Raw genomic sequence first — 12,187 nt, forward strand, 5'->3', positions numbered from 1 at the left:
CGTAGCGTATTGTGCGCTTTCATCCCTTTCCACCAAGCACTTCCTCATTCACTAGTCATTGTCATCATCATCATCATCATCATCATCATCATTAAGCGATTCTTATCTTTACTCTTCAACAGTCGACCTATACAACGTTACTTTTGACTTGTGAGTGCGCCTGAACCTCATGTAGACTGATGCGGCACCTGCAATGCTTGGCTAGACGAAAAGCATAAAAAGCTGACTAAGACAATACGATTGATTGATTGTTCTTTATCTCCATTGCCACCGCTATTCCATCGACTTCCTTCTTGACAAACCATCGTCCTATCGATATTTCGACATAGAACAAGTAGAAATCCAGCAACATGGCTCTCAAGCGAATTAACAAGGTGAGCTCAAGATTTCTTGGTGTACCGATGTCGGACCGGGAATATTGGGATGAATGGAATATGTATATTTGCTCACACGATACGTTATTCTCCGGCGTATAGGAATTAATCGATCTCGGACGTGATCCCCCGTCTTCATGTTCCGCTGGTCCCATCAATGACAACCTTTTTCAATGGCAAGCAACCATCATGGGACCTGTGAGTGGCCCATCATGCAGATTCGCGCTCTCTCACACTCTGTGTGGGAGTCATATTCAATTACTAATTCGTGTGACTCTTCTCTCTAGGCCGATTCTCCGTATGCTGGCGGTGTCTTCTTCCTGTAAGCTACCACATATTCTCCCCAGAGGGCCGCAGCTTAGCTGACCGTCCGACTGCTATTCAGCTCTCTCACTTTCCCTACCGGTATGTCGATTGTCCTTGTCGCGCTGATGAGCACCGCTATCGCGTTTCATGCACTTAACCCCACCCCACCGGTTGTCGTGCTACCAGTGAAGATAGAGGGCTCAGCTGATCCGTGTCTACCTCACTTCGCAGATTACCCATTCAAGCCTCCCAAGGTCCAATTCACGACCAAGATCTACCACCCTAATATCAACGCAAACGGTTCAATCTGTCTAGATATCTTGAGAGATCAATGGAGTCCAGCATTGACCATCTCGAAAGGTGAGCCAGAGCTCGATCTCCACTCGAACACGATTGATTAAATGGCTGACTTTTCGCCCTTCGTAGTGCTCCTTTCGATCTGTTCGATGTTGACGGACCCCAACCCCGATGACCCCTTGGTACCGGAGATTGCTAACGTGAGTCTCGTCACTCGATTGCTATCAAGGCGTGTTATCTTTGCCATCACTCTCGTTTCTTCACGGCTGCTTTTTCTTGTCCATTGAGGTCGTCGGCCATCGTTCTGGGGGTTGTGCTTCCTGTCCTTTTCCAAACGACAAACAGAACAAAGCCTCAATTGCATATTTTGATTCCCCTTCCTCATCTCCATCATGCGTCGCATCGTTTTGAGCTTGCTGCTCCAAAATGTCGCCGCTCTCTGACAAGTCAAAATGCTAATCATATCCTCAATCAGACCTACAAGACCGACCGACCTCGATATGAAGCTACAGCAAGGGAATGGACTAGAAAGTGAGTTGCCCCCTCTGGATCGCATGACTGGGTTCTTTGCTAATTACCCCTTTCTTCCAGATATGCGACATAAAATGGTTACTTATAAATTTGCATGATTCCTCCTTTACATACCTTCTCTCGTCTCTTAGTCAACGTCATGTGATCATCTGCGTCATGTCTTGGCGCTCTGGAAGCGACACACTTCTGGAAAGCAAGGTTACAGAATTTGATGTCATCGATTAGGACGAGCAGCATGAGCTTACGCGGACGGCAGCAGCCACGGACTGACATCATGTACTCGACTGAAACTGCGCTGATGTATACCCAGCCGGATTGCGTACACGGACTCTTTGAGTCAATTAGGATCTCCAGCCCTATATTTGGTGAGCTACCTTTCTTGCACGAGCTTGCAGCAAAATACAATTGCATGTCATTCATCGAGAGTTTGCCGTGAAATTATAAGATAAAGTACCAAGTGCTACATGATTTATGGATGCTATATTATTGATTGATGTGCAAGGGAGAAATTATAAGGTATTATATATGACTTGATCATGCCCTATCCAAGGGGGTCAAGTGATTCTACGTCGTCCAAGATCTAGGTTCTCAGATTGTATAGACCAGCTTCTTCGTCTCCCGTGATCTTTGTCGTATCGACATGACGAGTGGTTCTGCCTCTGACCAAATCATGAGAAGGGATTTCGTAAACGTCATCTCGTTCTCTTCTGCCGGTGCTGTTCTTCTCGACTATGGTAATGATCCAAGCTGCCCATCCGGTATGAATGACGAGATTGATAAAGTATAAAACTGTCAAACCGATGGCGGCAGGTTGACATTTGGGATCGTTGACGTAGAATCCTGAATCGGGGTCGTCGCACAGGCGAGCGGAGGCAATGATGATTTGCCAGATGAACGCGGCTGATAGAGTAACATGACGATGTCAGCTATACTCAATGAGGTGTACGGTGAGTTCAAAAGAGTATTGAAGTCAGATTTGCGAAGGAATAAGGACAACGCAAAAAAGAAAAGATCAGAGAAACAACGCTCACCTAACCAAGCGACAGCGAGCAAAACCTGAACGGCGACTTCTCCACCACCCTGATCCCATCTGTTTCTACTATCTTTCAGGGAGAAGTAGATGGCAGGAGGATAGTATATCAACATCACCACACCGATGAATCCATGAATCCCGGCGACGATTATGCCTTGTGCAGCCCATCCGGGGAGGAAGAGATTAAGGAATAAAGCCAGTATGAAAGTGACGGCTGTCAGGCCCTGCAGACATACAAATTTGTAAAGTCAGCTGTTGTTTTTAGAGGCTCTAAGTGACGGCAGATACTTACGAAAAGACCATATCGAATGGTAGGGCCAGTTGTGGAGGACATATTGGTTGAGCACTTAAATGAGAATGTCTTGGTGAGGCACTGAAGCAGTAAAGCAGTGATTATTATACTTGATACGATTGTTTTATCGTTTTCTTGTTGTATTGGTGCGTTGTTGTTGTTTTGTTGGTATCATGCATATGCATTCTTGATGTCTCCAACTTATATATGTTGGAATTCCGTCGTGTTGAGGACGGTATTGAACGCTTGAACAGGTAGTAACTTGGGAATCATGCTTGATGAATTCCGATGAAACGCACTAAAGCAGAAGATTGATCGGGGCGATGCATGGCAGTGCTTTAAGTTGAATTGCAAGACTGTAAAGGCTTGGCACTTCGGAGCTTGGTTTTAGCCGCTCAGGAACCGGACTATCTTGCTACATGCGGTGTTGGTGTTGCCTTTCAACCTTTCAACGCTTTTTCGTCACTTGACCCAACATGACTTGGACGTATCGTTACGAGCCTAATTGTCAGTACGTCAGTACATTTCGAGCCAAGAGAATAGGTGATTGACGGTATAGCGTTGGTTGACATGTACCGCTTCCAGAGGAACATTTCCGAGCGCACGACTGTCGTGCGATACATACGGTTGCATGGCAGATTCCGCGTTGTTATGTTCCCGCGAACATGCCCCGCCTGAATGGTTCAAACAAATGGACGAGAGGCTCTGGACATATTGCTCATTGATCCATCTCCATGCCATGCATAGAGACAGCAGGATGAACGCACGACGAGAGGAGTACAAGACTGATTCCCTTGCACACTAGCTAGGAAAGCTCTCATAGTATTGCCATCTTATGCGGAGCCATACAAGTGGCATACCCTTTGCTAACGCCGAGCCTCTATTGGTTATGACTCACATGACCTGGAATACCTTATGCACAGCTATAGGGCTCAAGAGCATTTCCATCAGAGCCAACGGACACTCAGACTTTGCTATAGCCCGTGGTCGCCAAGATACGGAGACTGACACAGGTTTTGTCATCATGTCCTCATAATCGTCATAATTGGAAACTAGGTGAAACCAGCCGTTTCAGGGAATTTGTCAAACTTCTTAAGCTAGTTTAATTGTTCGACCCATTCGTCTCATCGTTTTCAATCAGTTCGTGGCGGTGATTCTGGACTGCATAGGATCAGGTGGTATTTCCGCGAGGGGCGCTTCCATCAAGTTTGCATGCTTGCATCCTGGACGGCGACTTTATGTGACCAACAACTGAGGTCGTCCGATGAATCTGTGCTCCGCTGGGACTTGCCCAAAGTCTTCTTCGCGCGAAGCACGTATGGGACATGTGAGTCTAGTCGATGTTCGGAGCACCCAGTCCATTTTTGGGTGCACATTGACGGCTAGACTGCATCGATGGCTGACTTGATCACGTCTTGCGCTGCACCCGTGTTGGTGGGATTGAAGGCGGTTGATCGTAAGTCTATGCATTGATTGGGACAACTATCACTATGGTTGTGAGATAATATACTAAGGGTCTCTCTATTTGATACAAGATTTAATGGGACATGGGCATTTCAACCGTCCATTCGGGACAATACAAACAATGATACAATTGGGAGGCAGAACAAGGTGAACAACTATGTATGCAAGTCTATGCGATATGTCATGTATAACGTGTATCGAAAAATCGGAACCGGAGACTGACTGGAACTATAAAATGAACTCGCCGCTTGACGGGCTATGGGGATTCATATTGACTTGTAATAAGTCCAATCTGGAGTTCGCTGTCGGTTTCGTATTTATAGGACGGGGTTTTGCAGATTTGGATTGAAGTGACTGTTGAGATTGATATTGATATTGCTGTTGATCTACCGGACGAAATTCAGGTGTTGGTGGTAAAGAGATATCACCTGACGAGGACGATCTCGATCCCGTGGGGAACATATCTAACGAATCCGCCCCTTCAGCTATCAAAGCTGGAGTCTCATTCGTAGATTCCAATGACGAGTTCTCGGTGGCTGCTGCAGGACGCGAGAAGTCGATCTGAGCGAAGACGTTCTTGCTTATCTGAGCCTGTGATAAGGTGGCGTATGTAGAGGAGTTGCCAGATGACCAAGATGGGTGTTCGTGACCTTGACCTTGAGCATGATCATAGCCAGCTGCCCTCTTGGAATTGCTGTGGTTTCTCGCACGGTTCTTCCGTTGATCGTGTTGGTGAGCGAATTCGTCCAATTCGGCATCTTCGTCGACTTGCATGAACTCTTGCACCGCGACCTTCGGCACAGACACAGGCGCAGCTTTGAATGGTGTCGGAGGTGTGACAGGTTCAGGGGCAACATGGACTGGGACAGGGGCAGGAGCAGGAGCAGCAGCTGGAGGAACTTGTCGGACAGCAGCGGCGGCAGCTCTTGCGGCGGAATGAGCAGTCTTGAGCTCTTCGTCCGTCATACTGAAAGTCTCCACTCTGAGGATCTGTTCCCTCAAGACCTTTAGCGGCGTTCGATCACGGGGTTCCAAGGCGAATAGACCCTTTAATATCCGATTCGTAGCTCTTGAGATGGGTAAGATCGTCCGCAGGAAATCCGGGTTATGCACATATGCTCTGAAAGTTTCGTCGTTTGGACAAGCTTGTCTCCACGGATTCCTCCCGCAGGTCAGATTGACCAATATTACACCGAGAGACCAGACATCGTTGGTTTCGGTCGAATACGATTCCAGCCGTTCGAACAATCCACCTTGACATTCTGGCGACAGATAGAAGGTTGATCCGCAGCCGAAGTCCGTCGAATATCGCTCCGAAGTGGCCAAGCCGAAGTCCGCTATACATATCCTTTCTCCACCTTGCGTGCACAGTATGTTCTCTGGTTTGAGATCCCGGTGGAATATTCCCATTCGATGGCAATAATCTACGGCGTCGATGATCTGTAGGAATATCCGCCTTATCAGGTAATCGTTGCCGAGGTACTACACGGAAAGCAAGTGTCAATAAGAAGACTTCTCAGAACAAAGAGGATAGGGGAAACGACTCACTCGTTGTTTTTCGGTGATCATTCCGAAAAGATCGCCTTCATCGCAGAAATCCATGACGACGAAGATGTAGTCGCCTTCTTCGATGACTTTGTGTAGTGTGACTACGTTAGGATGTCTCGATGCCAATTGATGCAGAGCGATCTCCCTTCGTTGAAAGTGGCGTTGACGGGAGTCAAGACCGGCACGTAAGAGGCATTTGACAGCGAGGTAAACGGGACGAGGTGCGTGTAGGTCGACAGCGAGGTAGACGACCCCGTAAGCACCGACACCTAGGGTTGAAAGGAATTCGAGTCGGCCATTGTCAATTCTGTGTCCGATGAGATCTCGACCAGAAGTAGCGAAAGTGTTGGAAGGCATCTTGGTGAAGTGCGATTAGATAAAGATAAGATAAGAAGAGCTTGGGCGGGAAGTGGCTATGATTGACTTGGTCGATTTCGAAAGTTTGCTAGACTGTTGCTTGCGAAAGGCTTGATGGATGGATAACTGGGGAAACCCAGATTTTCAAGCCCCTCTTTATACAGCTTTAGATGAAGGTGATCGTCTGCTGAAGGTCCGGCGAGAGTGAGAATGACCTGCCTTCTCCGTCGAGTGTGATTACACGTATCCGGAGCCCGAGCAATCGTCTTCTGCTAAGCCAGTCCAAATTGAAAGACCGGACTGATCTATCCGTTATCGTCAAGGTTGCGTAGTGTTCGTTTGTATTTTGATCTGGACCAGCCGTGTTACATAGATGTCGCTTTTGGGGATACCTGGAGCGGTATGAGTGAATTTCTGTGCTTCTGATTTCTTAAAAGATAGTCCAACCGTCGCGGTGTGAGGATGTATTTCACTTTGATTGCTTGTGTCTCAGACGAATGAGAAGTTTTTGTGGTATGAGGAACGAGCGTTTCTTTGACCTTATCTTCTTCGAGTACACTGGCGAAACAGACAGAATGCGATGTGTAGGTTGTCGCAGACTACGAAAGAGGAATCAGGAAGTCGATGATCCGCAGTAGCTGTTCTAATCCCACTCAGTCCTTCTTATATTGTCCTAAGTATTGACACAAATCAAAGTAGAGTCATATAACCGATCACAGCCAATTCAGTTGAGGAAATTTTGAGTTCAACGTGTGTTCTGCACTTCTGTATCTTCTAATTCTGTGCGTGAACTTGAAAACCTCCGAGATAGCGATGATCTAAGTTCTAGTGTTCTAGCCCCGATTCTATCTCTTCGATACAGTCTTCACTCGGAGAAGAAATGTCTTTCAAATCGACCAAAGAGGAATAACCGATATCGTAGGAAGGAGTCCGAAGAGCTTTCCGTGTCGACAAACGGCGATGGGGAATATAAGTGACTTTATGATGATGCGTTTCTGAATGGGAGGCGTTGAGTGTCCGTCTCGAACTTTGCTCCTATAGTTCCGGTCTTTCTAACGCGGAGGTATTTGTTGTGTCACAGCGAGGGCCAGCAACGAAGAAAGATACGAGGTTTACGACGACAAGTTCCACAAAAGAGGTGTTACAATTGGAGAAACATGGTCACAGACGACTGTCCGAGGTTGTCTGGTGCAATTGACGATCCCAACTCATCAACCACTTCCAAGACCAGTCTATGAGCCAGGATATACAGGGTGCAAGTAAGCTTCGACGCTAAGCAAAACACCAAGTACCTCGCAGCGAGGAAAAGGCTCCATTGGGTGTTAGTGGGTGCTTGTAACTGATTGTTCTTTCTTTGATGAACTTAGTGGTACCTTTCGGTTATTCACATCACATCATCAAGCACAAGCAGAGCCAGAGTCACAAATCTCCTGTATTAGCGCAGTGGGTTTTACGTGGTGATGCCCCATACCAAACAACTAACACGATCGCTCATTCCGTTACCCTGAGCAAGAATAATGAAACGGATGTGAATCACTCACAGACTTCGTCTTGGGATGATCTGGCTCTTTCGCATGTGTTTCTGACCAGGACCAAACAATAAAAAACAAAGTTTCCTTAGCGCAAATCAGAAGACAAGGCAAAATAACAGGTTCTCCCTTCAAATCCTTCCTGATACGGGCAGTCTGGGTTCTAACGTTTCTTCCTGCTAGACCTTTCTTTGTCACCTCTAGTCAGACCCTTGGTGGTGCCGAGGCTGATCCCAGGACTAAATAAAGTGTGTGCCATTTAGACTAAACTTTTCTGGTCGGCAAGTTTTGTGAGCTCGAGAACGCGAGCACTTTTTCAGTTCGAGCTGAATTAAAAGAAAAAGTCTATTTTTGCCGGAACCCTGAGCAAATTGAGTTGTTGTAGAGTGCGAATGCTTACGCCTCACCCAGTCTAGCTATTTACAGCTGTCGACATTTCATGTGGCTTTTATTCTTTAACCTTATAAAAGCCCTGAATTCCACCCATTATTACCAGGTGGCGTTCCGCCTCGACCTTTATCTCGAGTACCATAATTACGGGTTCTTCTGGACCACTTAATTCGTCATTAACGAACGCCCTCGTAAGGACCCCCAAGCCTAGCCCAGAAAAAGACAAGACAAGACACGAAGCCACAAGGAAATGGACACGGACGAAGGCGTTTGCTTAGCTGGAACATCAGGTGGCGGTCCCTCATCTTATTGTTCGATGTTCTTGATATCCCAACAGATTGACTGTCGTCGCCAATCACACGTAGAAGGCGCACCCGATGAGCTACAGTAGTAGTGGTGAACATACGCCGGGGTGGAGGGATTTGTGAGAGGGCTTCACTACGATTGGCGTTGACGGGTACCTACGCTTGATTTCTCATGGCGTAGAGCTTTTCTGTCTTTCGGACTGCTCCACTCCGCTTAGATAGCACTTAAACCTGAATTTGGTCTTTGGCCCGTGGAATGATAGACTAAAGGACGATCTTCCATCTTTCGACAATCACACTTACCGTAAATGCTTGTGCATAATGAGCCAACGACGGAGCTGTGAGATCCACGATGCATCGCCCGCAGTCGTTAGCGTCGGCGGCATGGGGCATGATCTTGGAGAGCTATTGAATGACGTTATAGTCTAGATTTGAATTTGAGCTAGCATTTATGGGGGTGACATCCATCCCCTTAGGCGTTTGATCGCATAATTGGATATCGTTAGTCGGCAAATAACTACCCGATATCACGGCCACATGCGAAGCTAAGATCCTTCTTCTGCCCTGATTTGGACTCACACCTTCAAATAGATGAAGGAGAACAAGCACGCAGGAAGCGCGTTGCGCGGAGTCATCTGATTATCTGATTGACGAGTAAAGTTGCATCCGAAGCAAATGAGGCTTTTGTGGCTTGTAGTCACCATACAGACCTTCAGACTTCCCAGCAAATCATTCACGCCACAATGCGTTTGTGTCGTTATCATCGCGATATACCGAGGGTGCGTTCCATCGTGAGATATACAAGTGAGCAGCGACGACATGCCTCGGGCCATGAAGGAGTGATGTGTGTGTCAGGTACACGGATAGATGAACATGATACAGGAATGAGTGTCTGCGGCGCCGTACCTACCCTTGGTCGCACCACAGCACCCAATGACAACTTGGATCCGTTCGGCTAATATCAATTTCTCGCAGTCGTGACCAGGACACAGGACCTCCTGCAGAATACAACGTAAACCACAATAGCGTTGGAGGGTATCTTTGGGTGGTTGATGCAAATCGGTTTGTCACTGCGCTGCGAAAGGGAACGGTCAGGTGTTCCGAGACCTCTGCACCATGTGTTCGCCGGTTCTCGGGCTCGCGATGAGCCAAAAATACATTCCAACTCCAGTAATAGTAGCAGTCGGTCTGTTAGCAGGGGCAAGGGGAAGAAGGGAGGGGAGACGATCTTCAGACGAACCCAACGAGCAAGAGCAGGAGCAAAAGGAAAAACTACAGCACCCGGGATTCCCAAGTGGTCCCCCACCTTGGTACTAACCGAGCGATATCCAACTTAACTGCGGGGAGCAGACGGGACCCGGTGCTTTCTGGATTCTATGGCCGTAGATGAAAGTTGAACGGGTTTTGACGTGTTATAAAACGTTGTGCCAAACGAACAAATAGAAAATTCTAAGAATTTGGCTGGTTATTTGCCGCGTTTGTCCCTTTGATGGTACCTGACCTCCACCCGAGGTCTGATCGTGCGGCAAGCGAACTCGCTCAGGCAACTCTGATCGTATTTTTGCAATAACGCTTGGTCCGAGGGGCTCTAAGAGCGTGGACGAGCGACCAAGTGCACATGAGGACAAAATTATCCCACCGGTAGAAGAGACTGCTGATGAATAAGATGAACCATCCTTTGACCGGAATCTAGCTGGTATTCGCCCTTGAGCACTATCAGCCGAGTCGGACACACGTCGAGGCAGAAACAGGAGCTGAGACCAAAGATGAAAAGAATCTGACGCAAGCTCTTCTTGATGGACCATTCGGCAATGAGCATGGGCAATCTTCGCACACAGATTCAATGCGCATCTTGTCGCAGAGGTTGGAACCTTCACGCTTAGAAGCTAGTGGTGCGACAGCTCAAGCAGGTCTGTACTGTATCAAATGTGCAGTGCGGGTCTCATGACGGCACTGCGAGTTCTGAATTTTTCATTGCGCGGGTGGAGAATGGTTGGGGTATGATGCTCGCAGCCGAAAGAATGGTCGCAGGTGAGACATGCATCAGAGATCTGTGTGATCTGAACTGCCAGGCAAGTGGGCTACGTGCTTGTAATTCCCGATCAACTCAACCTCGGGCGAGACTTGTGCTGGTTTGTTTCACTCGCATGCACATCGGGGCAAGATCTGCTTGTAAGTTGTAGGTAATCCATTTGAATTTGCGTACGCTCAGTTCCAGTGCTGAGATCTTGTCTATATATCGCGAGATTCCTTTCGCACGATCCCACACGTCCAAACTATTATGCAACAAACCATATGGCACTGGCATCAGCGGTCGATGATCATCTCAGGCGAGACAGAAAGGTTTCTCCGCGATCGAGGCCCATCGTGCCACTGCATACTTCGGTAACCTTGACAAAAGGCAGTGAATGCGAGACACGCTTGCACGCAGCATGAGAAAATGGGACCTTCGCGGGCATGTTTCCGATCTTACTTGGAGCTGGATGAAGCGAGACTCGGAATGCTCAGCGATCTCAGCCAACAGTGACGCTACAGCTTTTCGACCGGACAGAAGAAAGCTGCTGACTGATATGCTTCTTGTCTTCATTTGGAACGGCATGTCGAGATGAAAGCACGCTGATTCGAAGTATCTGACTTTTACATCTCACCCGACTCGATGTAAGGTATAAAAGCCTCGTCAATCCCAACCTCGACTTTGTAAACGTCTCTTTCCTCTTTTTCTCTTCTCTCCTTCAGCACCAACAACAAAGAGCAAACATCCAAACGTCTAAACGTCTAATCAGATAAATATCAAACACTGAAAACAAACAGCTCACGTCACACCCAAAAATGTCTTCTTCTTCCGCTTCACTCGAGGATATGGGATTCACCTCTGAGGGCGTTGCTGCCGGTAAGCCTTTCACCATCATCTTTGGTCATGAATTCTCCCATCTCCAAAGGATCGCATGAGACTTACTATCCGATGGACGATGGTAGGATCCGCCGCCGCTGATTGGCAGGCCGATCTCGGTGAGGTCTCTGCGGACAGTAACTTTGCTCAATGCCAGAGTGAAGCTATGAGCGGTGGCAAGTAGGTCAAGACGGAAAAAGAAAACGTACGAACGGAGATCATCACGGTGAGGGGAGGATAACAAAACGCAATACTGGTCGAGTCGAACGAATCAATCCGAAAGCAGACGAAAGAAAATACTCAAAAACGTGTGTTGAGTGAAGGTGGAAATGGTGAGAGCAAGGGATGACAACAGAGAGGAAGGGTGAGAGTAAGAAATGAAAAACGGAAAACAGAAACGAGAAGGAGAAGGAGAAAAGTGAAGGAGATTGAGAATGAGACACAAAAATTGAAAAAAAAGAAAGCCTGATCTGAAGACGTGGAGTATGTAGTCTGCCTGTGAGAAACGTCGAACATAAATATGAATCTCTTTCCTTCAAGACATGTCAGCTTGAGCGATCGAGGATTCTGAGGGTATCTGAACTCAGGTATATAGGGTTAGACTCGTAGATCTGTGCACCTGTTTGAAAGAGTGGAACATTCAAGGTAAACTGCAGTCGATGAGTCCGGATGACAATGATGTGACAAATTTCCGGCTGTGCTTATTCTGCGACTCCACAGACATAAATACCGATCGTTCAGCCAAGCATAAACCTGCTTACTGTTATCTGCGTAGTCTTGGACACCCGTTCAGACACTCAGTGAAGCGACGAGGACATGTGAAGTCCTTCTCATCTTAAGTACCGCTGCGGGAGTCGCCCAAGCTTAGATA

At 47.5% G+C, this 12,187-nt stretch overlaps 3 protein-coding genes and 1 non-coding gene across 4 annotated transcripts; 1 reads left to right on the forward strand and 3 right to left on the reverse strand.

Annotated features, from left to right (window-relative positions):
• Positions 1–350: 350 nt before the first annotated feature.
• On the forward strand, positions 351–1,512 carry I303_106718 (ubiquitin-conjugating enzyme E2 4; the record flags this gene model as incomplete). Its single annotated transcript, XM_018411895.2, has 7 exons — positions 351–374; positions 477–572; positions 662–696; positions 760–779; positions 912–1,040; positions 1,107–1,177; positions 1,453–1,512. 7 exons carry the CDS (start codon positions 351–353, stop codon positions 1,510–1,512), a joined length of 435 nt encoding a protein of 144 aa, XP_018259096.2.
• Positions 1,513–2,088: 576 nt separating this feature from the next.
• Positions 2,089–2,875, reverse strand: I303_106719 (uncharacterized protein; the record flags this gene model as incomplete). Its single annotated transcript, XM_018411894.1, has 3 exons — positions 2,089–2,408; positions 2,540–2,765; positions 2,834–2,875. 3 exons carry the CDS (start codon positions 2,873–2,875, stop codon positions 2,089–2,091), a joined length of 588 nt encoding a protein of 195 aa, XP_018259095.1.
• A 1,650-nt stretch (positions 2,876–4,525) lies between these two features.
• On the reverse strand, positions 4,526–6,202 carry I303_106720 (uncharacterized protein; the record flags this gene model as incomplete). Its single annotated transcript, XM_018411893.1, has 2 exons — positions 4,526–5,779; positions 5,846–6,202. The coding sequence occupies 2 exons, from the start codon at positions 6,200–6,202 to the stop codon at positions 4,526–4,528; spliced, it is 1,611 nt and encodes a 536-aa protein (XP_018259094.1).
• A 3,494-nt stretch (positions 6,203–9,696) lies between these two features.
• Positions 9,697–9,811, reverse strand: I303_106721. Its single transcript, XR_001936518.2, has one exon. It is a non-coding gene; the product is annotated as a 5S ribosomal RNA (ribosomal RNA).
• Positions 9,812–12,187: the final 2,376 nt, after the last annotated feature.

This window comes from Kwoniella dejecticola, chromosome 8 (genome assembly GCF_000512565.2).
Source record: "Kwoniella dejecticola CBS 10117 chromosome 8, complete sequence".
Taxonomy (NCBI): domain Eukaryota; kingdom Fungi; phylum Basidiomycota; class Tremellomycetes; order Tremellales; family Cryptococcaceae; genus Kwoniella; species Kwoniella dejecticola.